At 44.2% G+C, this 25,463-nt stretch overlaps 4 protein-coding genes and 1 long non-coding RNA gene across 7 annotated transcripts; 3 read left to right on the top strand and 2 right to left on the bottom strand.

Moving 5' to 3' along the window:
* Positions 1-553: 553 nt before the first annotated feature.
* WBP11 (WW domain binding protein 11) lies at positions 554-13,181 on the top strand. Its single transcript, XM_030481015.1, has 12 exons — positions 554-748; positions 2,315-2,429; positions 3,235-3,266; positions 3,872-3,965; positions 4,648-4,844; positions 5,849-5,982; positions 6,659-6,858; positions 7,740-7,934; positions 8,621-8,722; positions 9,612-9,926; positions 11,252-11,434; positions 12,082-13,181. Exons 2-12 carry the CDS (start codon positions 2,366-2,368, stop codon positions 12,513-12,515), a joined length of 1,950 nt encoding a protein of 649 aa, XP_030336875.1. The 5' UTR covers positions 554-748; positions 2,315-2,365; the 3' UTR covers positions 12,516-13,181.
* Positions 13,182-17,403: 4,222 nt separating this feature from the next.
* On the top strand, positions 17,404-17,939 carry LOC115605911 (histone H2A). The gene has a single exon (XM_030481014.1). The coding sequence runs from the start codon at positions 17,465-17,467 to the stop codon at positions 17,852-17,854; it is 390 nt and encodes a 129-aa protein (XP_030336874.1). The 5' UTR covers positions 17,404-17,464; the 3' UTR covers positions 17,855-17,939.
* Positions 17,940-18,554: 615 nt separating this feature from the next.
* Positions 18,555-21,024, bottom strand: LOC115605910. 3 transcript variants are annotated; one of them, XR_004389892.1, is made up of 3 exons: positions 20,744-21,024; positions 19,638-19,756; positions 18,555-19,013 (listed from the first exon to the last, which is right to left on the bottom strand). It is a non-coding gene; the product is annotated as an uncharacterized LOC115605910 (long non-coding RNA). The 3 variants fall into 3 exon arrangements; XR_003990757.1 differs by having other exon boundaries at positions 18,555-18,882; positions 20,744-21,012; XR_003990756.1 differs by lacking the exon at positions 20,744-21,024 and having other exon boundaries at positions 19,638-19,859.
* On the top strand, positions 19,883-20,642 carry LOC115605908 (histone H1). The gene has a single exon (XM_030481011.1). The coding sequence runs from the start codon at positions 19,920-19,922 to the stop codon at positions 20,571-20,573; it is 654 nt and encodes a 217-aa protein (XP_030336871.1). The 5' UTR covers positions 19,883-19,919; the 3' UTR covers positions 20,574-20,642.
* A 936-nt stretch (positions 21,025-21,960) lies between the features above and the next one.
* LOC115605909 (histone H2B 1/2/3/4/6-like) lies at positions 21,961-24,123 on the bottom strand. The gene has a single exon (XM_030481012.1). The coding sequence runs from the start codon at positions 22,391-22,393 to the stop codon at positions 22,013-22,015; it is 381 nt and encodes a 126-aa protein (XP_030336872.1). The 5' UTR covers positions 22,394-24,123; the 3' UTR covers positions 21,961-22,012.
* Between the last annotated feature and the right edge of the window lie 1,340 nt (positions 24,124-25,463).

Below are 25,463 nucleotides of genomic sequence, written 5' to 3'. Positions count from 1 at the left end.
GGTACCCGAAGAGATCATGTATCTTTATCCTGGTTCTTCATCCTGGGGATTTTTGCTAGGAGAGGCACTTAGGGCAACAAGGCAGAACAGCTCTTAGTGTTCACCAGCGTAAACTGACCATCAGTTTACCACAGGGAATGCTGCAGGAAAAGACAATTAACAGAGTAGCTTCTGTGGTCCCTGCTGGGACCAGACGACCTCTCCTGTTCCCTGTACAACCCGATGACCGTCACCCAGGCACTTTGCTCCAGCAGTCCCTTGAAACAGCCGCCGGCACATAAGCCCAACAGAAGGATGCAGCAGCGCTGCCTTCAGGCCAAACCCAACAAGAAACGCACACAACATCTGAGATATGAGGAACTGCTCCCTCAGCACTTTGTCTTTATTCCGCAGAGGCTCTTCGCAGCTCGGCCTTCCCCATGTTTCTAACATTCAAATGGACCTCCCGCTCCACCGCCTCAGGGACACAGCCCCGCCCCCCGCCTCTCCTCCCGGCCCCGGCCCCCGCCCCGGCCCCGCCCCCGGCCCAACCATAGAGCCGCTCAATCATAGAGCTGCAGGTGGTGCACCAAAGGCCCCGCTTCCGGAGCGCAGGTCCGCGCGGCGCGGTGCGGCGCGGCAGTCGCGCTTTACGGCGGCGCGCCACTCGGTCCCGGTTCAAGATGGCGGTGGGGCCGGGGCGGGAAGGAGCGAGGCGGTGATCGAGGCCGCTGCAGCGGGACGGAGCCGGGTCGGGCCGGCCGGAGGGGTGAGAGGAGCGGGACGGTGCTGGGCTGCGGGGAGGAGGAGGAAGGAAGCGAGGGGAAGGCGGCTGTTTGCGCTGCCGCCTTTTCTTCGTCCGTCGGGGGAGGAGCGGAGGCTTTCATGTGCCTCATGGGAGGCTTAGTACCTCGTTCCTCTCTGCCCGCCCAAATTCGTGAATTCAGTAGGTTTTTATTTGTTTGTTTGTTTGGGTGTTTCTTTTCTCCTTCGGCTGTTAAATTGTTGCGTTGAAGCTCTTTGCTCTGTTTCCTAAAAGGATTAGGGATCGAGGTTTCAGAAGTTTATTTTCTTTCCCTTTACCATTTAAATGTTAGAAATATGGGACATATGAGGTACAGACGTAACTCCTGCTGCTGTTTGGTGAATTTCCTACCTACAAAAAAATATGACAGCGTGACAGTGTCTTGGAAAAAAAAAAAAAGTGTAATTTTATAAGTAGAAAGTAGAAGATTTGGTGTTCACAAACCGTGGGGTGCTCTTGCAAACAGCCAGGCAACCGTGAGCATAGCCTGGTAGTAGGAGCCATGAGCAGAGCACTGTAGGTTTTTACTAGTCAGAGCATCGAATGTGATCAGTTCTTAGAACTTGCTAGGAGCCCTTTCTTGCAAGGCCTTGGTGCACTAAATGAGGCGCAATGCTTACGTTTCTTTTTAAGGAATAAGGGCAGGCATGTCGTTTAGTGGCTTGGAAACGGCATCTGCTGTAGTTGAAGAAGAAGGATGCACATGGCAACTGCAGTGAAGCTGCAGAGAACTTTGGACTAAGCTTGTGAATGCTTTCATTTTGGTCGTGATCTATTTAGATTCAGAATGGTGACTAGAAAGCTGCATCCCCCCAACTCCCAAATTTCAGAGGGTGTTTTAGATTTTTGGGGTAGGATCTGTTGAGATCTGTCTGTAAACTGAAGAAATATCTGAAAACAGGAAATAATTCTTCTCAGAATCACCTTTTGTCCTGTGATCATCATAATACAGTTTGAAATAATACTGTTAGAGGCAGAGAGCATAAGGGCAGCAGTATAGCGATAGTGTATGAGGAGGAGATGACATGGACGTCTGTAGAACACTTGCTGATGGACACAGTGGGTGCTGGGGAGAGAAATCAAGGGCAGCTTAAAAGTCTTGAAGAAGGGAGGAAATTTGTGGAAAACATCTGAAATAGACAGGAATGGGAAGGTTAAAATTGGAAAGCTCTTATAAAAGTAAATGAAAAGATAGAAGGGCTCTGATAATACTCTTATAAAAATAGAATGTGTTCTTCTCCTTCCACTGTGCCCCTCCATAGTGTAAGCAAGAAGCTGCTTTCTTTGAGTCTTTGGGTGAGTAATAATGAACGACTTGATAAATTTAAAATAGGTATTTAGTAAAGTAGTAGTAAGTAGGTACTTAACTGTAACTAAGTACTACTATTTAACTATTTTTATGTGATTGTTCATATGAACGCTTGAGTTAGTAGTAGGGTTTGAAATTTTTGAGAGAGCAACCTGCTGATGCAGAGAAGTGTTAGTCAAGCTCCTGATGCATAGGCTCTGAAACCATGTCATCTTTTCCAGGTCTCTCCCTCTTTTTAAGTATTTTTTTGAGGCACAAAGAAAAAGGTCAAAATGGGGCGGAGATCTACATCATCCACCAAGAGTGGGAAGTTTATGAATCCCACGGATCAGGCCCGTAAGTATCAGTAGAAGCTTATGGGAGTGGGGGGTAGAGGGTCCTCAGGAGGCAGATAGAAAGCTTTCTCTGAGGATAAGGTTCTCACTTGTGAATCAGAACTGAGTTTCCCTAACTTGAAGAATATTATCTCAGTTTTGACTGGTGTAAAAACTCCCTGAGAGGCTGCTTGCTTCATGCTGCTGCTTCTCTGTGTATTTATGTACTGTAGGCATCGGTGTTCAAAGGACTTTGTACTTAGCTGTTGGCTAAACTGCAAGCTGCTGTTTGGGACACAGTTAATCTGTCTGAGGCTAGAATTTGAGGAACATGTCAAATTTTGAATGAGAGAGGTGAGTAACTGTTTTTCCCTTTTGGTAACATGCGAGGTGTTACCAATGCTAAGCAGGTGAAAAACATCCAGACTTCCATGGTGGATATGCTTTGTTTCAGATGGATACTCAAAGCCTACGTATTTTTAAAGTGCATTGTCTGTTGTTAACTCTGCTTCAGCTTCTGGGCAGAAATCCTTTCATGACTGCACATACCACTGTGACTTTTTGCTGCTTATTATTCTTCCTTTGTGTAGAAACACCCCTGCTTCTGGAGGTGTGAAGGCTGCTGCATCTCCTTTAGTTTCTGTATAACACATGAAATAGAAGTCTGTTTCATGCTGTATTTCTTTCTGTCTGGAAGATCAGTTAAACAGTGGAAGTCTTTGCAAAATGACTGAACAGTTGAGACGCAGCACTAGTCTTGATGAAGGAAAGGTTCTTCATGAATTTGTCTCAAGTTGTTATTTTCTTTCTTTTCCTCTCTTCTTTAGGGAAGGAAGCTCGGAAAAGGGAACTAAAGAAGGTAAATGAAAGAGATCAGAAACATTTACTTGGCATTCTGCATACTACATACCATGTTTCTGACTGTGGCCGATGGATAGACTACAGATGTTTTGGTTTATATCCTAAGATTGACTTTGGAATATACTGTCCAAACAACTAGTTTAAGAAAACATAGACAGAAATCTTCTTTTGAGTAACCATATCTCATCACCTACTATTTTTTAACTCGTAATGATTACAGCTTTTTGAAACATTATTGTAAGAGCTTAGGCATTAAAAAAAAGACAAAAACCCAAAAAACAAATAAACTACCCCAGACTGACATACTTTTTTGCATGTTTAACTGTACACCTTTAGTCAGTAGTTATCTTGCTGATTGTATGTATTTTTGAGTGAATAAATTCTAGAAATATTTGTAAATGTCAAGATAGGGGGATTTAAATTTCCAGAAGTTTTAATTACCTTTGCTGCTGGCTTGTGCCATGGTTAATATTTGCAGGGCATTTTAAGGCACCTTTTTCTCTGCAGACTAGACATACTGAGAAGGGAGTATTTGGTACAAATGTTCTTTCTCTTTTTTTCCTGTGCTGCTTTTCTGATCTTCTTGATCTCTGATCCTGTTAGAACAAAAAGCAGCGAATGATGGTACGAGCAGCTGTACTGAAGATGAAAGATCCAAAGCAGATTATCCGGGACATGGAAAAATTGGATGAGATGGGTAAGTGGAGGTACCAGGTATAGGACTTAGGTGGTGGTTTACGTAGACAAATAACATAGTTTCATAGGATGACTGAAAGATTACAATAGAATAACCTTTCTCCTTTCTGTTAGAAGGGACAATTTTATGAATAATTGGGCATTGATTGTGGTTTGAGGTGATGTGGTGCCATCAAAGGTGACTTTCCCCCCCCCCCCCCCAAGATGGCTGATAAAAAGGAGTAGTTTGTGTGATAATAGCTTGGAGCTGAAGCAGAGGATTGTCATAAGCCTGAAGACTTCCTGAAAATAGGGATTGGAAGTTGTTTGCTTTATAGAATCATAGAATGGTTTGGGTTAGAAAGGACCTTAAGATCATCTAGTTCCACCCCCCTGCCATGGTCAGGGACACCTTCCACTAGACTGTGTTGCCCAAGGCTCTCTCCAGCCTGGCCTTGAACACTGCCAGGGATGGAGCATTCACCATTTCTTTGGGCAACCTGTGCCAGTGCCTCACCACCCTCACAGTAAAGAACTTCTGCCTTATATCTAACTTGAACTTCCCTGTTTAAGCTTAAACCCATTTCCCCTTGTCCTATCACTACAGTCCCTGTACTTCCCTTTGAAGTTGTTTGATTCATCACAGTTGTGCAGTAGAGTAACTTAGAAATTTTGGGGTGGTTTTTTTTGCTGTCTTGGATTAGAGTTTAACCCAGTACAGCAGCCACAACTTAATGAAAAAGTGCTGAAGGATAAACGTAAAAAACTCCGTGAGACTTTCGAGCGTATCTTGCGTCTCTATGAGAAGGAAAATCCTGACATCTACAAAGAACTGCGCAAGTTGGAAGTAGAGTATGAGCAGAAGAGATCACAACTCAGCCAGTATTTTGATGCCGTCAAGGTAATGCTGCTTGTATTTCAGGCTTGTAACTGTGGTAGTGTATACTCTTTATCTGTTTCTTAGGTGCAACAATTCCAATTAAATGACAATTAAAAAACAAATTACTTTTATATTATAAGGCCAGAGTATGTGTTATGTGGCTCATATTAAGTACTTATTTGCATAGCATTTCCAGTTACAGCATTTTCGTGAGGACAGCGTGGGGGTAGTCAAGTCTGAATTTGTGTCTGATATACTGATTTCATTCAACATGAAATTATGGGGGAAAAGAAGATTTATGCTAAAAATAAATCATGTCAGAATTTGTTTTCCATATTAGAGAGCCAGGCTGTGAGTGTGCAGTTGAGATTTCTGTGAATTTCTGTGAAGGCTGTTGCTGGAATTAATGAGAATTTTTGGCATTCCTTTAAAGAGCTTTATTTGACATTCTTCCCTACCATATTGGAGAACATAATGTTGTCCGAGTGCAAGTATCTGTAAGACTTTTATTTAATTTTTTTATTCCCCTTTGGAATATGCAGCAGCCTGTGATTCATGCCTTCTGGATACTTAAGAAATACAGGCATAGAATCATACAGTGGTTTGGGTTGGAAAGGACCTTGAGATCATGTACTTCCAACTTCCCTGCCGTGGGCAGGGACACGTCACACTAGGCCGTGCTGCCCAAGGCTCTGTCCAACCTGACCATGTCTGCAGCCTCTTTGCTTTGGAGACTGAAGGTCTAAAGGGAGATGGAAGCTTGTCTGGGTTTTGACTGCAGTACTAAAGCCTTTCGTAGGTGCACTACGTGTGTATTGTTTTGTGTTGGAAGCTTTTACTGTTGATATCTTCCTGAATGTCTTTCATGGCCTGCTGCAAGAAAACATGGCCTACGAATAGACATCTTTGGCAAGTGATGGCAGGTCCCATGTGTTCTGTACTCTGAAAGGTAATGAGGTTGTGCAGGAGCTTCTGTGGGAGTAATCCGTTCTTTCTTTTCTTCCTTTCCTTTTCCCCCCGCCCAGAATGCTCAGCATGTTGAAGTGGAAAGTATTCCCTTACCAGATATGCCGCATGCTCCCTCTAACATCCTCATACAGGACATTCCCCTTCCAGGGGCTCAGCCACCTTCTATCCTCAAGAAGACATCAGCCTATGGGTAAGTGGAGAAAGAAACTTGGAGGGGAAGTGAAAAATGAGCACTCTTATTACTGGGGAGGAACTATGGGTAGAAGCAGAGGTAATATTGACTAGCAAGAAATCAGGAATTATGTGTGAGTGAATTGTACTTTCTTTTAACTAAAACCCTTTTTAAATCTTCTCCTACTGTTACAGGGTTTTGTTTAAATTGCTTTGAGTAATAATCTATGTCTTCTAGGATTTGTCTTTCTGCATATCAGTAAAACTTAAAACTCTGCCACTTTTATCATAAATGCCCCTTAAATTCACATATTGTATGTATTCTTTCGTCTTGCTAGTATATTCAGTTTAATCTCCTAGTTTACTTGTCTCTCATTCTACAGCTAGTTCTTTTTATTTCTTTCTGAATAGCCTTCTGTTTTCACCGACTTTGTGATCACTTCATTTGGCTTCTGTGGTGGGATTCAATCTTTGCTGGTTTTTTTGCCTTCTGAGAAGCTTGCTTTTGGCTGATATTCTGCAATCATGTCTTTGTATGAGGTTGTAAACTCCTTGGGACAGATCTATAAATGTTCATGTGTCTTTTTAGAAGGCTGCTGTGTAAGCAATGATGAGAGAAGGCTAAAGAATTCTATTAAGTGCATGTTTGCTTTCATTTGTTTGTGTTCCCACATTTCTTGTTTCCTTATTTCCAGACCACCAGTTCGGTCCATTTCTGTACTTCCTCCTCCTGGGCTTGGTGTTCCACGTTTACCTCCAGGGAGGAAGCCCCCTGGACCTCCACCAGGCCCACCCCCACCTCAAGTCCTCCAGATGTATGGCCGTAAAGTGGGTTTCACCTTGGAGATGGCTCCTCGAAGGCGAGAAGAGGAGATTTCTTACAGTTCTGAAGCAGGTAAGAACTTCTCTGTTTCTGTCTGACGTTTTGCTTGACCTGTCTGTTTTGCTGTGAATAGTGCTGCTGTGAATGTAGTGTGCCCTACACAAAGTATTCTCTGGGCAGTATGGGTGTTAATACTACTTGAAGGACTTTTCTTAAGTGATTGCACCTCTGAGCTGATTCTGGTATTCTGCAATTTTGTCAGCTATATTTTTAAATGTTGAAACTTCTAATTACAACTTTCCCATGTAGTCTTAACAGTGCTGAAACATTGGACATATTAATCCCTTAAAAAAACTTTACCAGTCTCAAAGAAGTCTTCCTATTACCCCCTCCAAATAAAACAAAACAACAACAACAAAAACCACCAAAAAACCCCACCCCCCCAAAAAAAAACAACCCACCCCCAAAACCCCCCTCAAAACCACAAACCCCCCAAAAAACCACAAACCCAAAACAAAGCCAAAATGCACCCCAGACCAGCACCAACCAACCCTGGGTATGCATTTGCTAGGAGAAACCAGGTCCTCCTTTTCACAGTTACTGTGTCATCTCTAGAAACTTTAGCGAATGGGTGAATCAGCTTTATTGCACACCAGAAAACATCCGAGTATTTCAGTGGTGGGCAATTGCAACTCATTAGTCTGTTCCTCTTGAGCAGATAGGAGCTGCCTTCACTTTTTTGCTATGCAAATTAACCAGCTGCTTAATAGAAAATATTAGAAATAGTCTCTCCCAAAATACTCTTTAAGAATATGAGCTGAACAGTAAAGTGTTGACAATATGTCCATGCTGTTGCTAAGAAGATTTTTCTAACCATAGACATACAAAATATTCAGTCTTTCACACCAGTGTATTTGGAGTTTATGCATTTCCTAATACTTTGCTTCCCACAGGACAGCGAGGGCATGATGATGACATGTCCAGTACTAGTGAAGATGAAGGTTATCCTGAGGATATGGATCAAGACAAGCATGATGACAGTAGTGATGATAGTGACAGTGACAGGTCAGATGCAGAGAGTGAAGGCGAGGACTTCCTGCATCGTGATAATGACAAGGAGAGGGAAGGTGGTGAAGAAAAGAAATCAGGTATGATATGAGAAGTTATAGATTGGGCTTTGATTTTTCGAACGAGCAACATTATTTAACAGAGTTTGTGTCTGTTTTCCTGACCGAGGGGAGGGAAGTTAATTTGTTTTGCTTCTGTTCTAACTTGCCTAAATTTCAGCTGAAGAATTTTCATTAGCAAACAGATCAGAAGGAAACTATCTAGAAGTGAAGCATCTTTCATGTGGACTTGCTTTCTTAACAGTTGGGTTAACTTAGTAAGGTCGCAAGACATTTTTCACCTGAAGCATTGACTTAGCAGTGTACATAACAAAAATTAAGCCTCAGTGTAAAATACGTGCACTCTTTAGTGCCTTGAACAACTGAGGCAACTGTTTCATACCCCTGATGCTTCTGGATAATTTTTTTTTTCTTCATTGCTTGGGGGAGACCAATTGATGGATAATACTGGGTTAGCAAAACTTTAAATAATCAGTAACACGGCGTTAACCCTTATGCAAGGAGCATCGTTATTCTAGTTAGAATGATACATTATCCATAGAATCATAGAATAGTTAGGGTTGGAAAGGACCTTCAGATCATGTAGTTCCAACCCCCCTGCCATGGGCAGGTACCATACCAGATAGAAGATTAAATCTTAGCTGATTTCTATTGTTTCCTTCCCAGCTCCCGCCACTCTTGCCCATGCTTTGCTTTGCTTTCCCCAGGTCACAGCGTGCGGTTTGCAGACATGCCTGGGAAGTCACGAAAAAAGAAAAAGAACATGAAGGAATTGACTCCACTCCAGGCGATGATGTTGCGAATGGCAGGTGAGTGAGATGGATATGTGAAGTGGAGATATGCCATTAAGCTTCCAGTTAATGTTTCTCTGGTAAGCTTACTAGGTTTGCACAGGTTTTATTTTATAGAGTAAATATTTTACTGTGGTAATGTAAGATGTAAGAGTATAAACTGTGGTTAGGTATTGTTGGTGGGTTTTTTAATGAGTTTTAGTCTACTAGTGTGTCTGTTCTGCATAGAGTTGAAGTTAGAGTAGCAACATATGGTTTTTTGAGGTACTGGGATTTTTTTTTTTCCTTTAAAGTTTACCTTTCTTAATTTTGAAACAATTGTTCTGTTTGAGCGTGAGTGAAAAAGAAAGGATGCGATTGTCTCTGGGCTCAACCTGTAACCTGAAAGGATTTGTACTTCTTAAAAAGATCCTTCTTCAGAAATAAGCTAACCAAGAGTGAAGATTTTTTTTTTTTTTTTTTTTTTTTTTTTGTCTGATTGTTTGTTTTAGACACCCCAGGATCTTTCAAAGGTGCTGGAGTTTCTTGGATGTGGGGATTATGTATGTTTTGAGGTTGTGTCCCCATATGCCCTCCTACCTGTGCAAGCTCCCTCAAACCATAGATCAAATAGCTGCAGTTCAGGTTGTTAGTAGAAGTTTCTGCTCCTACAGGAACACACAGCTCTTGGTGGTAGAGCTCTATCTAGAACTGTGACTTTTATTTTTTGTTATTATTTTTTAGTTTTCTGTTTAAAATGTGCTCAGTTTTCTTTCCTTTGAGAAAGACCTTTGAGTAAGGTTTATCTTTTTTTTTTTTAATTTTTTTTTTTTTTTTTTTTTTATTTTTTTTTGTGCGCTCAATTTCTCTGATGTTTCACAAAGATATTACCTGCGGGTAGATTTTACAAGTGTGTCTCCATTTCCAGGACAGGAAATTCCAGAAGAAGGGAGAGAAGTGGAGGAATATTCAGAAGAAGAAGAGGAAGAGGAAGAGGACTCAGAGTCTGAAGAGGCAGCACAACAGCAACAGCAACAACAACTCAGTGAGGAAGCTCTTACAGAGACCGGCTCGTCTACTGCAACTTCCCAGGCACAACAGCAGCAACCACCTCCACAGCCTGTTCCTCCATCTCAGATACAGGCACCTCCTATGCCTGGGCCACCTCCACTAGGACCACCTCCTGCCCCTCCACTGAGGCCCCCAGGCCCACCCACTGGCCTTCCTCCTGGCCCTCCACCAGGTGAACACTTGATGTACTCTGGTTTGAATTGTGCAAGCACTTGGTACTACAGAATGTATCAGTTTGGGAGTTTTGAAGCTGTAGAATTTGTTGCAGGCAGGGTACAGAAGCCCCATGTGGTAGTTGATGAGACCTGTGTGGTCTCTTCTGTGGCCAGTCTGTTGTTGCTGTACTGTGCTTTTGAGGCATAAGGCCTGTTGCTGTAGTCAGCCTGGTGGGCATTGTTACAGTTTGTTAGCTGTAATGCTGGCAGGCAGTAGTAATTGCAATATGAATAGTGTTGGAATATGAAGCATAAGGCCTGGTGCTATGTGCCCCTCCAGTGTGGGGTGGGTTTTCCTTTACTGATTTCTTTTCTTATGTTGATCTCCCCACATCCCACTGAGTGAGGCCTGATGAAAGAGGTTTGGTTACCACTGCCTAGCTATAGGTTTTGGTATGGATTTCTTTTTAGTGTAAGCTACAGCTTCTGCTACTCAACCACATGAACTTATTTCACTCTTACTAGGGAAGATAACTATCCTCGAAATAAGTACTACATTTGAATTCACAGCAATGTTGGATTGCCTAGCGACTATTAACAATAAGACCAATTGGTACCATTTTCTTTTATAGTGTGTGATTTTTTGAGGGCAAGCACTTGAGCTTCTTTGATCTGGAGAAAACTGATTTTCTGGAAGTTGATGGGGTTGCTGTATAGCTGAACTGGATAACAGTAACAGGTTGCTTTGTAGTTAAAGTGTCTAAATCTATTGCTTGTTCTTAAATTGCAAACATCAGTAGTTGGGCTATAGTGAGGAGCATTATATACCACAATTTTAATGTATTCTGTTCTATGTGCGCACATTAGCAACCTGATTTTCTCGGTGGGGGGGCAGGCAGAGTTTGCTTTCCAGTGTCTTCCCTGCTGTTCCATTTCTGATACTTCCTACAGGGGGAAACTCAAACCAGGTACTTTCAATAGAGCAAAACTACTACTTTTTCAGCCAGAAGGGCAATAAAATGCCAGAGTGAAAAGTTTTTAGCTGTTAAAATTCTGACAACCTTGTCTCAGTAGCTGTTCTCAGCTGTTGCTTCATTACATGGAGAGGAGCCCTTTTTCCAGTGGGAGAAGATACCTACGCTTGACTATTATGGTGAAGCTTTACTCTAACTCTACAACTGCTGCCTTTTTTTGAGATATTTGGAAGACCTATTTAATCTGGCAGCTGGTTAGTATTAGAATAGCGTTCAAGTTACTGTTGAAGATCATTAGCTGACAGGATAGTTGCTGGGTTTTCTTCTTAACCATGAACTAAGTTTCTCTTTTGTATGCATGCTTCCAGGAGCTCCTCCGTTCCTGAGACCTCCTGGCTTACCAGGACTGCGTGGGCCCCTACCTCGACTTCTACCACCAGGCCCTCCACCTGGGCGACCACCAGGCCCTCCACCGGGTCCCCCACCAGGTCTGCCCCCAGGTCCTCCTCCGCGTGGTCCCCCTCCTCGTCTTCCTCCTCCAGCCCCACCAGGTAAAGTGTTCTGTTTGCTTCAGCACCAAGTCTCTTCTAGCTTTATTTTCCCAGTTTTTACAGTGGTGACCAAGTCAATAAATACAATTGGTTACCAGTTTGTCTTTGTTTGTGTCTGTGTGACTGCATTGTGCTATGTGCTGTTACATTTCTCCGTGTAATGACAATTCCATACTTCTGTGTGTGGTTCAGTAGCAAGAAATCTGCATTCAAGAAGGGAATTTTGGAGTTTAAGTTTCTGATTGACTGTTTCTGAATAACCCCTGGGTGCTATAATTCACTTAATGAGTTGGAGATAGGGATATTTATTTTTTCTTTCTGGTCAGAGACCTTTCTGATGAGTCTGAAATTCCAGTGGGATGGATCATCAAGAAACTTTATTTTTCAGGTTTTAACTTTAAAATTTGAAAGGGAGCAATACGCAGGCTCCTGTAGCTTTTGAAGTTTGAGGAGCATCATCATTTTCAACCCAGCATTTGCTGCAGGGTTGAAAACTCTTTTTAAGCCAGTGCTACTGCTTCTTGTTGGGGGTGTTTTGTTCCCGTTTTGTTTTTCCTTTTTGACTTTCAGAGCCTGTGCACTTTTTTTTTGGCCAAAGATTTTTAAGACATCCAGGTGTGGAGTCAGTTCATGCTTTCTTCTTACAGGTATCCCTCCTCCTCGTCCAGGCATGTTACGGCCACCTCTGGTGCCTCCCTTAGGACCTGCCCCGCCTGGGCTCTTCCCACCAGCTCCCATTCCAAATCCTGGGGTTCTGAGTGCACCACCCAGCCTGATTCAGCGCCCCAAGGCGGATGACACCAGTGCAGCCACCATTGAGAAGAAAGCTACGGCCACTATCAGTGCCAAGCCACAGATCACTAACCCCAAGGCTGAGATCACTCGCTTTGTGCCCACTGCCTTGCGAGTGCGCCGGGAGAATAAAGGGGCTTCAGCTGCCTCCCAGAGAAAACAGGATGATGAGCCTGCTCTGCCGTTAACCAAAGCTGCCCCTAAGGCTGGATCATCTGCCCCGATCTCTGTACAGACAAAGGATGATGTGTATGAAGCCTTCATGAAAGAAATGGAGGGTCTCCTGTGATCTGTCATAGTCCTACTCAGCTTTCCTGCCCCTCTGAACACAGATCAGACCACCATGGAGGGAAGAGAAGGAAAAATTCTCCTTCAACCGATGAAAGGGCTCACATGACAGGGAATAGTTCCCTACCCACGCATTAACTTGCCAGTATGCTCTGGTTAGAGACCGCTACAGATGAGGTGTGGCTGGGGACCGCCTTTCAACAGCTAGCAGGGGAAGGGAATCACAGTAAAGGTGGCGGTGCTGCTTCCTTCAAGTCCTCCCCCTTCCTTGGAGGGGAATAGTGGTACTCTGGGGAGGGGGGTGTGGGAGTAGGGATTGACTATGCTCTGCCTGAATCCTTGCACATCCTGAATGCTCTGGTGAGGGTAGTGAAACAGGTTTTTAAGGAGACGGGAAAGTGTTAGCAGCATTTCATACACATATGGTTGTCCAGTTTTTATTTTCTGTACTGTTCCTTTCCGTAAATATTTTATAATCCCGTTTTTTAGTTGCAGTGAGATTGATCAATCATCTTTCTTCCAGGTTAGTCAGGGAGGTAACTTGTTGCGTATACTGTACACTGGAATTTTGCACCCTATCCCCTTTGTAGTCATCTTGATGGCTTTCATCGGCCGGGGAAACTTCATTTTGTCTTGTAAAAGACAATAAATGTTCAGTGTATCAAAATATGGGTTTCCTTGTGATTTATCTAAAACTAGCATGTGGGTGGAAAGGGGGGAGGTTCTTTGCTGGCCTTGGGCGAAGATAGAGGCATTCTGAACCTCAGAAAAGAAAAGCAATAGCTGCATTATAAATAATAGATACCTTTTTCTTTCTTTTTTTTTTTTTTTAATTTTATTTGAATTCTCCTATATTCTTATTTTTTAACCTCCTAAACATCTCTTTCAACCTTTGTTGGTAGCTAGTAGAAACTTAATTTCTGAAGTTCCACTAATAATTACAAAGTTACTGATTTTACATACTCTTACTAAAAGCTTTACTTCGTATCAGGCCTCAGATACCCACTGGATGCTGCTTGGACAAGTTACCTTGGGTAAAAATTGGTCAACTATTTTAGTTCTAAGAGCTTTGCAGATAATTTTATGTGTGGAAAATACCTGATTTCAAATTCTATGAAGTCAGTGCTTTTAAGGTGCGGATATTTTTTAGAAAGGACTTTTAACATTTCCAGCTTAAAGTTTTCTGTTTTGGCAGAAGTATTCCATTAGCTTCATTCACTATGCAGACCGAGCCAAATACTCCAATAACCCTTACCACGCCACATGCAAAAAACAAATCTTTGTTCTCATTTGAAACAGAACTGCAAAATCTCTTGGGATCTTGTAGACAAATGACTCTTAAGACCCATAGGACCAGTTGTGTTGGCAACAAATCTCTCCCAGATGAATTGCTTCTTCAGAGGGGATAGTAAGTATTTCAAACATGCAAAGTTTTGTCTGGAACACTGAATTTGAGCACAAACCCTACTAATAGTTAGCTATCTATGTAGGTGTCTCGTTTAAAAAAAAAAAAAACAAAACACACAAAACCAAAAAAACCAAAACCAACAACAAACCAGTGTGTAAGTTAGCGTTGTAAGTATGATACAGCATAAAAGAAATTGAGAGAAGTCTTCATCGTCCCTGCTGAAGAGCTTGTGAGTGTCTTAGTGATTTTAAGGGTGAGTTCTCTATAACATACCAATTTCTAGATGAATATATCCAGACTTGTGGAGTTTTAGATTTTTAATGAAGAGAGTTTTTATCAAGCAGCCAGACCAGCAGATACCTTGAATAATACCTTTAGTTGGCTGTCTCGGACTTAGCTGAGTACTCACTGTTTTGAGGTTAAATCTGTTTTAAGGAGACAGAATTATTATCTACCTGAACTTACACTTGAAAACTTCGATTCTGTTTTGCATTAGTTCTGAACACAAACAGGTTGGTATAACAGTTCTTTCTCTGGTTCAGGAATTAGTTGCAGTTGTCTCAGTAGTATCGTTAATCTTTAGTTATATTTCTTTATATTTTAGTGCCTTTTTTTTTTTTTTTAAGGCATTTTTGTCTTTAAATGAAATGTGTGAATGGTGATTTTGGGGGAAGGGGCATCATTGTGGTACCTCTGACCCTTGGTTTGGTTATGTTCTTTTTGCCATATTCTCACATGGCTGAGCCACCTTTACTTCTGTTGGGATAGAGAATACTTTCTTGTGTGTCTGTACCTATCCTCTTCAGATGGAGACAAAGGGATTTGAATTTGCTACATCTTTAAAAAGGCTCAAAAAAGGGAAATATAATGCACAAGGACTGTACATAGTATTGGAAAGGGCACTTCCTCACCCTGTCTGGGGTGAAAGGTGAGGATGTGTGTAAAAAAAGGTAGGTGGTTACTTGTAGACCTCTAAGATGCCTTTAAGGGGTTGTGGAGAAGGGTGGTGAGATGTAGGAGAGAGTACTCCTGGAATGGGCTTTGTGGCCACATGGAAGAGCTGGATTTGACAATGCAAGAGCTGGATTTGGCTGTGGGTTTTTTTTTTTTTTAACAGGAAGAATCCAAGGACAGGGTGCTCACTGTCTCCTGTGGCTCTTGTACAGGAGGCTTCTCACATTCTGTTGCAGTTTTGGAAGAATGCATGAAGTTGGGAGCTGTGTGGCTACCTGGGACTGTGCATGTAGAAAAGCTGCACATGGGGCTGATAAATCATCCGATTCACCAGAGCTGTGGTTTGTCTTCAGCTAAGTTCATATGGGTGATATTTTTTTTTTTTCTTTTTTTCCTTGCTTGCCCGTGATACAGTTCTAAGCGGAAGGAGCATAAAGATGTAAGATCTTCCTGTCCCTTTGATCAAAGCAATGGGGTGCATGGATGCCCTGACTTCAATCCATGCACTCAGGTACTGAACTCAGTTCTGGAATGTATTTATTGCAGTTGCAGCAAGAAGTGAAATGATTGCCTGCCTAGACAGGAATGCAGTGCTTAAGAGTAGCTACTTGTGATAGCTCAGAAGCAGACAAAACCTCCTGCACTGCTAATTTGCCTAACCATGCAACTTCCTCCTCTTCTGATGAATCACAGGCAGCTTTTCCCAATTAGGACACAGTCCTGCAGCCGCCTTTGGAGTAAAATCTACAGGACTGCTGGATTACACTGATAAGGACTGTCAATATTTTTACTATTACTCTTTCACTTTTCCTTCAAGAAATTAATGGAGTCTTTAAAGCCAATGCTTACCTGCCGGTGGCTTTGCTCTGGGAAGGGACATAATCTAAGACTAAAGGGAGAGTGGAACAGCTTCTGTGTGACAATTTGGTGACCAAACCACATGCTGACAAAGTGACACATCTGACCTCTAAATATGCCTAAGCCTGAAAATCAGTGGAGGTAGTTTTACATCATTACAGGTGTTGAGATTCTAACCTTACAACTGTGAATTCAAATTGTGCTGATTAGCACAAGGAAAAGGCTTATGCATTTTAGGGCATACAACTGGCTGAAGTGAATGTCTGCAAAATGTCTGTTAAACCCCTGATTCTTCATCATCCACACAAATGATGTGCCATGGCAGAAACATCAAGTCCAGCTTTAAGGATTGCTGCCAACCTTTTCTCCCCTAGCATCAGAAATTATTGTAAAGCATTTTCATTGCTAAACGGGCAATACTTGCAACAGCTTGATTTTTCCAATTATTCATGTGTTATTTTTGGCCTTTGGTAGTCCATTGAATCACACCATTAAAGAAAGATGGTTCCTAAATGTTACTGAAACTTCGGAACAGGGAACTGGTCTTAGTTACCCCAAAATAAAATAGCATGACAGTACTTTGTGTGTGCTATGAAGTTTTTATTTTGCTTTGTTCGTAATCCTGAACAGTTTAGATCAGAATTCCTATTACTGTGCCCTTCAGGAAAGGGTACTCTGAGTTGCAGTGACAAAAGCAGTCCCAGAACTGGCATTTAGGGAAAAGAGAGCAGAATCCTATGCTGTGGGGAAAATGGAGGGAAAGCCTGCTGTGCAACACTGAGGTAGCAAAAGGACGTGGCAAAATCCAGGGCGCAGGCTCCTTCATTGCTTTAGACAAGGATAGTATCTGCCTTTGCTGGAAATATAGAAGAATGAGGAAAAGATGTCAAGGAATGAAGAGAAACTATGGGTAATTAGAGTAAAGGAGAAAAAACAAACAGGAATCTCTTTGTAAGACAGGACCAGATGTACTAAACACCCTGGATCTTGAAGTCACTTCAGCTTATTTGTGTAGTGGGATATTCTCCAGTTAAAGTAACTTCTAATGTTCTGCAGAACAGCCCTGCAAATAATATTGTGTTGGTTTAACTGCAGTAACAGTTCAGTAATTTGTCTCCTGAAGCAGAGAAATTTCCTGTATTGCATGTTCCTGCCTAGTTTCTACGATACTGGTAGTGCTGGGTTGTAAATGTCCCTACTGATAGAAGCGTTTCTTAATAATAATAATAATAAATAATCCTGTAGTAGCATTTTTGATGTTCTAAATACAAGATTATTTCTAAGACAACAGCGATGGCACTAGCAGGGGTTCCCTCCGTTCCTGGGGGCCAGCTGCCCGCCCCTGTTCTCCTCAGGCACATGTTTCCCTGTACGATGAAATCCTGGGTCGCGGCTCGGGGTCAGCAGCAGCTACGCTGCGCGGAACTGGGGGAGCTGTTGGACCCGCCCCGCCGCTACTCCAGGAGCCCCCCTCCAGGGCCCCCCCAATCCCCGCCCGCATCTGCTGGCGGGCGGGGGCAGCGCGGCAGCGAGGGCCGCTCTCCGATTGGGTGGATTTGGATCCGCAGTGCCATTGGTCTGAGCGAGTGAGAGCGTGCGACAACCAATGAGAAAGCAGGTCCAGGTGCCTGGGAAACTATAAAAGAGGCCAGGCGTGGCGAAGTGGGGGTGATAGGAGCGTGTGTTTCACGTCAGTTTGAAGCGGTAGCGGTGGAGCAGAGGAAGGCATCATGTCCGGGCGGGGGAAGCAGGGTGGTAAGGCGCGCGCCAAAGCCAAGTCACGGTCGTCGCGGGCAGGGCTGCAGTTTCCTGTGGGCCGCGTGCACCGACTGCTGCGTAAGGGCAACTACGCGGAGCGGGTGGGTGCCGGCGCCCCGGTGTATTTGGCGGCCGTGCTGGAGTACCTGACGGCCGAGATCTTGGAGCTGGCAGGCAATGCGGCTCGCGACAACAAGAAGACGCGCATCATCCCGCGGCACCTGCAGCTCGCCATCCGCAACGACGAGGAGCTCAACAAGCTGCTGGGCAAGGTGACGATCGCGCAGGGCGGTGTGCTGCCCAACATCCAGGCCGTGCTGCTGCCCAAGAAGACTGATAGTCATAAGGCAAAGAGCAAGTAAAAGCTGAGGATGGTGTTCTTCTCAAGTTAATACAAAGGCTCTTTTTAGAGCCACCCACTTTCTCATAAAAAGAGCTGTAGGTCCTAGTATTAAAAAAAAAAAGCCCGAAAACCATAAACTTGTAAAACTTTTAGTTCTTTAAAATTTGATGGTCCAATTAAGAAAATAAAACCCCAAAACTCCTGTTCTAATGTTAGTTTAGTAAAATTCAACAGACCATATTAATGCTGGTAAATACAATACTAAGAATAAGGAGATTCCATGTTGACTTGCTGTGGTGGAGGACAGAAAGTCCCAGAGTTGACCTTGCAAGGAACTCGAGGGGCCCCCACCTTCCAGGTCTTGTACTTTCTCAGCCTGGTCCTGTATGGAGTTGAAGTAACTCACCAACATCTTTAAAAACCACCTTGCCCCCTCTAAACAACCCTTTGACCTACAGATGTGTCCTTTTTCTCATACCAACAGGCATTTACAGAAAACTGTAATTTTTCATACAGTTTTCTCACAGCTCTGCCTGAGCTGCTGCAACTGAAATTTGAGCAGGTTTAGGAATAATCAGTAATCGTGGGATGGGCAATTTGAAGTAAAAAGGGACTGCTCCAGTTCTGATTCTACCTTACCTATAGCACTGACCACCACTGTACAGATGTTGAAATAGAAAATTGGTGGTTATAGGTCCACAAACACGTATGAATAATGATTCATTTGAAAACAGATTTCTTTAATCATAACACCACACAACATTTTTGTACCACTAACAGTCACAATGTCAAGAGGGAATAAGCAGTTTACAGGCCTCTGGCAAAACAAAGGGTTGTAGGCAATAAGGAAAATATCAGAGAATTTTTCTTTCAATTCTCTCTACTCCAAAAAATAAAATGCTTTTAGTTTTAATCTGTTTTCGTGTGGTCTTGCTTAAGTGCACGTGAGGACTTCCCCCTCTTGCTTGCAGCCAGTTGTTTCAGTACAGCACATACATCAGCCTCATATCCTAGTTCTAATATTGCTTCCAGTGCAGGAATCAGTCACTGCAGAGTACGAAAAAAATTAAGAAAATCACGTATTTCTCAATCTTCTGCAAAAGTGGAGTCCAAACCGATAACGGGAGCAAGTTTTGTTGTGCAGAAGCAGGGAAAAACCTCAGCTGCAGTCGCGTCTCCTAAGATAATGCCAAGTCAGATTTTTCACAAATCAAGCTGTGTCAAAATAAAAACACTGCCAAATTATGAAGTGACAGGGTGCTGATTACAATTATTAACGAAAACTGGCCGTGTTAAGCTCTTCTGTCACCTAATTTATTAAGAAAAATATTTCAGTAGCAGAGCACTTGGGAATGGTGCCTGCATTGTGCACACTGACCAAGACAGCACAAGCTGCTGTGCTGTAAAAAAGTAATTCTTTCTAGGACACAAACAGCCCCCCACCGAACTTTCATCTGCTTCTTGCCTTGCTGCATCATGCACTAGTTGGATTTATTTAAATTATTTTGAAAGGGGTAAAGGATTCGGGACAAAGGAGCTAATTTCTAATCCATATTCAGTGCTGAAGATGAGCCTGTGTTACTTCCTCCTCTTTGAAATCAATTTGCGTTTAAAATATCCATTCAAATGTCCTGTTTTCAGTTCAGATTAAGAGAAGACCCTTTAAAGAATAACAATTAATTACTTTGGAAGTTTAGTTGACCACGTCGCGAATTTTATTTAGAAGGAAAAACAAAAGTTTCTGTCTCCCGAGGTCTCTACAGGTCCAGGACTCGGGGTTTATCGCCTCTTTTTTAACTCACCCGTTGCCTCTCCGAAGGGAAACTTCGCTGAGGGGAACAACAGTCTTTCTTTTCCACGCCGCTGCGAACCGGGGGGGGTGCGTCGCCGAAATTCGGATAAAAACCGGCTTTTTCGCCTCCTAAGAAACACAAAATGAGCGGGGAGACGGGAGCGTTCCGACGGGCGGCGGGGCGGGCGCTGCAGAGCACCAATCACCGCGCGGCCCCTCCCTATAAATACGAGGCCGCGGACCCGCTCCAGGCCCAGTGATTCCCCCCGATCCGTGGACGCCGGCCGCCGCCATGTCGGAGACCGCGCCCGTCGCCGCCCCCGCCGTGTCTGCTCCAGGTGCCAAGGCCGCTAAGAAGCCGAAGAAGGTGGCGGGCGGTTCCAAAGCCCGGAAGCCCGCGGGCCCCAGCGTCACCGAGCTGATCACCAAGGCCGTGTCCGCTTCCAAAGAGCGTAAGGGGCTCTCCCTTGCCGCGCTCAAGAAGGCGCTGGCCGCCGGTGGCTACGATGTGGAGAAGAATAACAGCCGCATTAAGCTGGGGCTCAAGAGTCTCGTCAACAAAGGTACTTTGGTACAGACTAAGGGCACCGGTGCTTCTGGTTCTTTCAAGCTGAACAAGAAGCCAGGTGAGACAAAGGAGAAAGCAACTAAGAAAAAGCCCGCAGCCAAACCCAAGAAGCCGGCGGCCAAGAAGCCTGCCAGTGCTGCCAAGAAGCCTAAGAAAGCTGCGGCAGTGAAGAAGAGTCCTAAGAAAGCCAAGAAACCGGTGGCTGCTGCTGCCAAGAAGGTGACTAAGAGCCCCAAAAAGGCTGCGAAGGCAGGTCGCCCCAAGAAGGCAGCAAAGAGCCCGGCTAAGGCCAAGACAGTGAAGCCCAAAGCAGCGAAACCTAAAGCAGCCAAGCCCAAAGCTGCCAAGGCAAAGAAGGCAGCGCCCAAAAAGAAGTAAAAAGACTGAGAAGCAATTATAGAGTCTACTCATTTAAATAAACCCAAAGGCTCTTTTAAGAGCCACCCACTTATTCTCAAAAAGAGCTGGAACACTAGAGCAATCATAGCAGCACAACCAAATCCTGAAATGGGATTGGTAGGGATTTATACTGGAGTTAAGAAAATTACCGTTTCCGAAACGCGGACGGTCGGTGCAGCCTGTATGGGAGACCCGGGCTAACTTGAAGCGGAAATGTTGTTTCCTACGTGCAATTCAGGAGCCCCGCGACCGCTCCGCCCCCCACGGGGTTTAACGGAGTAGCCGCAGGCGCTTAGCCCGGACCCCTCCGCTGCGGAGCCGGGGGGAGGCTTAAGTGTCCCGCGCAGGGCCGGGATTGGTCCCTTCCGCCCACCCGGCCCCGCCCCCTTCACGCTAAGCTCCGCCCCGTAGGGCGGTGACCCCCCCCCGACACCCCCGGTGCCGTCCCCCTCGCTCGCTTACGCGCGGAGCCGCACCGGCCTCTTTCCCCTTTCCCGGGGGTTCCGTGGCAGGCTAGGGATGGATCAGGAGGGGTACCCCGGCTCTGCCTTCACCCCACAGCTTCTGTGGACGGAGCTGCGCTTTCACAGCGGTGCGGCGGCGCAGGGGAGAGCAGCAGTCCGATCTCCGCGCGGCCCGAGTACCTGCGCATCACCAACAGCCCCAGCTTCACGCCCATTCAAAGAATGAACTAACTCCTGCGCAAGTTCGGGCATCGGTGTTTTAAACCGGAAAACCCTTCATAAAGAAAAATATTATCCTATTTAATCAAGTCCGGGCAGCTACCTCACTGGAAAAAGTGAGTGTTGGGGGGATGGGGGTGGAGAGGAAGGAGTGAACCCGCACTTAAAACATACGAAAAGTGAAACCAAGCTACAAACGCACCTGGAAGACTTGCTTTAGAAAAGGCTTTCAAAATATTTATTATTCACTGAAAGAGGCAGAAATATATTTTTAATTATTATTTTACAGGTATAGAGCACAGAAAGCAAGTTCTGAACAACAGCCATAATTTTCTACTGGACGTATTAGGAGAAATTCGAGCTTTTCGAAAGTAAAAGTCCACCTACCTTCACCCCAGTACTCCCAAGTTCTAGAAACCGAGCAAGCTGCCAAAGCGCTGGGGCATGGTTGCTGCTTTTTAGCTACACTCAAAAACCAGCTACTACTTCATGCTCAAGTTTTTAACAGCTGACCCTATATGCCCCGAGTTACAGGGTATGAACAGAGACTCCTTCACTATCAGGCATTAAGTAGCTGCAATTCTGTCATCTGAAAAAGCGAGCACTTCACTCGTGACATGCAAGTGACCGGGTTATTTACGTACCTCTCAAGAACAGCAATTCAGCTCTTCTACTTGAAAAAATTGGTGGCTCTTAAAAGAGCCTTTGGGTTAAAAACTATCTGTCTGTGATACTCTACTTGGAGCTAGTGTACTTGGTAACAGCCTTGGTGCCCTCGGAGACTGCATGCTTGGCCAGCTCACCCGGCAGCAGGAGCCGCACAGCCGTCTGGATCTCCCGAGACGTTATGGTGGAGCGCTTGTTGTAGTGCGCCAAACGCGAGGCCTCACCAGCGATACGCTCAAAAATGTCATTGACGAAGGAGTTCATGATGCCCATGGCCTTCGACGAGATACCCGTGTCAGGATGCACCTGCTTCAGCACCTTGTACACGTATATGGAGTAGCTCTCCTTACGGCTCTTCTTCCGCTTCTTGTCACCTTTCTTCTGCGTCTTGGTAACAGCTTTCTTAGACCCCTTCTTGGGCGCAGGAGCGGCCTTGGCCGGCTCAGGCATTGCGACAACACCCACGTCACTCTGAAGTACCGGAGTGCTAAGCAGTGCACGTACTCCCGTATTTATAGGTCTCTTATGCAAATCCCTGGCTTCAGGGATAAGCGCTTCTATTGGATAGCAGCGCAGGTGGTGTCACCCCTCGTACGAACAGCTTTGCAATTGGTCCTTTTCAAATACCACGCTCTTATTGGTTAATAGTGAGGATTCTACCAGCCAATCGAAATGAGCTCTTTCAATCGCAAGGTTGGTGGCGAAGCTCGTCCGTGCCCCGTCTCTCCCCCGGAGTCACAGCGGGCTCCCGCCCCTCATGCGGCGGTTGCTCTGCGGCTTTGTGCGTGCAGCGCGGGACATGGCTGTCCGCACTCCATCCAGAAGAGAAACACCTTAGAGAAATTTGCGAGGGGATTCGATACTCTTTCGGGTTGGTTGTTTTTTTTTCCCTTTTAGGAAGTGGTATACCTGCATACTTCAAGTAATAACCTGAGCTTGTAATGGCCGCAAGTTAAAAGGGCAAAAATACACCCAGAAAAAGATGCAGAGGATCTGGAACACTAAGCATTGTTACTAGTGTACGAAAATAATTCTTTTGGGTCCACAGGGCATGGCTTGTCTGTCAGGAATTTCAATGGTTTACTTTGTAACTTGACAGAATGTGAATTTCTTTTGACATGCAATACATATTGGATGAGTGTGTTTTAAGTCAAAACCAAGATAATCCCAGTCATTAACTGTGGGTTTTAAACTGCAATTTTAATTTATCATGTATCAGAAATTCCAGCTGTTTTCTCGTAACTTCAATAACATTATGCAAGAGGAAAATACATATTTTTTTAAACAGACTAAAATGATTTAATGGCATTAGGAATTCTGATGTGCTGGGGTTTTTTTTTTTTTTGTTTGTTTTTTTAATTAAAATGCTGTGCAGCTACATTATAAATGACAATTATAGATTAATTCACCAATACATTACAATGCTATAAGCCGCTTTCAATGGGATTGAGTTAATTTGCGGTTGAATTAAGCTAGGACTACATAAAATGGTATCAAATAGCCAGTGCTATAATAATGCTAATTCCTTTTGGAACCCTTAAGGGCCTTTCAAAGTCTAGACTTTCTTGGCATCAGATGAGATGGATGGCATGGGCCTATACAAGAAGCCTATCTGGCACAAGTAAGTGGTTTAAGGTAGGTGAGACTGCTAAAATCACAACAAAATTGATTGATCATTTGAGGAGATTTATAAGAGTAGGGAGAGACATTCTGGATACTGGTGCAAGCAATAAAAAGATCTGTCACCTTACAGACTGCTTTTGTTTCTGGTTTGATTTTTTTTTTTCCCCCTCTTTTATTCTGCCTTCTGGGCAAAATCCTGGATGCACAAAGATTTCCAGCTTATGTCCAAAATAGTGCGCTCTGATGAAAGAGAGCAGGGAGAGGAAAAGATGGGGCCTTTCTCTTTCCCAGTAAGGCTTGCTTGGAAATGCTGCTGCTTTACTAACACTTAAACTGGGGAAACAAAAACAGCTACCCATGTGGGAAGAGCTGTTTTATGCTGCTTCTATGATGCTGCAGCTCTCTACTTTAGTGTCTGTCTCCTCCATCCCAGCCCTGCTCCCTCTCATCAGAATAGGGGTGGGATAATTGCTCATCCACCTTCATTTGCCCTGCTTCCCCCACAGCTGTCTTTAGCAGCTCCATCAGCTTGGAGAAAATCTGGTAAGATTAGAGGGAGCTGTATCCGCCTTTTCAAGAGAAGAAAAGTAGTTCTCAGTGAAGCAAGAAGAGAAGCCAGAGTGGCTGATCTTTAAACATTTAACCCCTCACATACGCTGTGAACCTGATGGCTTTCTTTTGGCATAAGCATTATCTGGAAAAGCAGTTCACTGACAACACCTCTGCCTGTTAATGGGTGTTCTCATGATCATCTCTGAAACTCCATGACATGACATGCCACACTGGGACAATGTGGCATAGGATCTCCAGTTTTGTTTCCATACTAGCAGACAAAGACTGTTGCTCTTGTTAGACTGCTCTGAAAGAAAAAATGTAGAGTAACACCAGGCAATCTCAGCAACGTAAAGTGCATTGGTCCAGATAGCAAAGGCATTAAAAACAAAGCAACCCACCCTCCCACCCTCCCAAAAGAAAGCCAGCCTCTGCAAACACCCCCCCTTACCATGTTAATCTTTTTAAGTCTGTTGATCAGCTTCAACAAAAATGACAATTGATCCAGGTCTTGGAGAGTCTAACAAGTTTTGTAAACATCAGCTACAGAATAGAAGAAAATCCAGGTTAGAGCCTCCATCGAGGAAAGGCAGCTACTGTGAACTGAACAACTAAGAAATCTGTTAAAAAACCCCAACAAACCAACCACAAAACCCCAGCAAACCCCCCTAAACCCAACAGCTGAATAATTACTGAAGGACACTCATTCCTGATGTAGGAATGATGTAGCTGTGTGTGCTGTCCCTTCACAAAGAGATACTGGAGAGTGCTGAACGCAAAATAATTGGGAAGGGGAGTAGAAAATATTTATAAAGGGAACTCAAGTACTAGGAAAGAACTGATTGTTCTTTAGGAAGCCTAACCAATTGTCCTGGGTTCAGCTGTAGCAGTCATTTTTTCTCCTTAGTAGCTGGTGCAGTGCTGTGTTTTTGACTTTCAGCCTGGGAACAACGCTGATAACACTATCGTTTTCAGTTGTTGTCAAGTAATGTTTACTCTGACCAAGGACTTTCTCAGTCTCATGCTCTGCCAGTGAGGAGGGGCAGGGGAAGCCGGGAGGAAGCAAAGACAGGACACCTGACCCAAACTGGCCAAAGGAGTATTCCATACCACAGCATGTCACTCCCAGCATACAAAGTGGGGGGAGTTACCCGGAAGGCCCAGATCGCTGCTCGGGTCGGGCTGGGTATCAGTCGGCGGGTGGTGAGCAATTGTATCCTCTCCCCTTGATATTTCCCTTACCATTATTGTTATTGGTGGTAGCAGTAGTGGTTTTGTATTATATCTTAGTTACTGGACTGCTCTTATCTCAACCCATGGGAGTTACATTCTTCCGATTCTCCTC

The sequence above is a fragment of the Strigops habroptila genome, chromosome 3 (genome assembly GCF_004027225.2).
Source record: "Strigops habroptila isolate Jane chromosome 3, bStrHab1.2.pri, whole genome shotgun sequence".
NCBI lineage: Eukaryota > Metazoa > Chordata > Aves > Psittaciformes > Psittacidae > Strigops > Strigops habroptila.
Note: the sequence above shows the minus strand (reverse complement) of the source record. Positions and strands in the feature narration are given on the sequence as shown.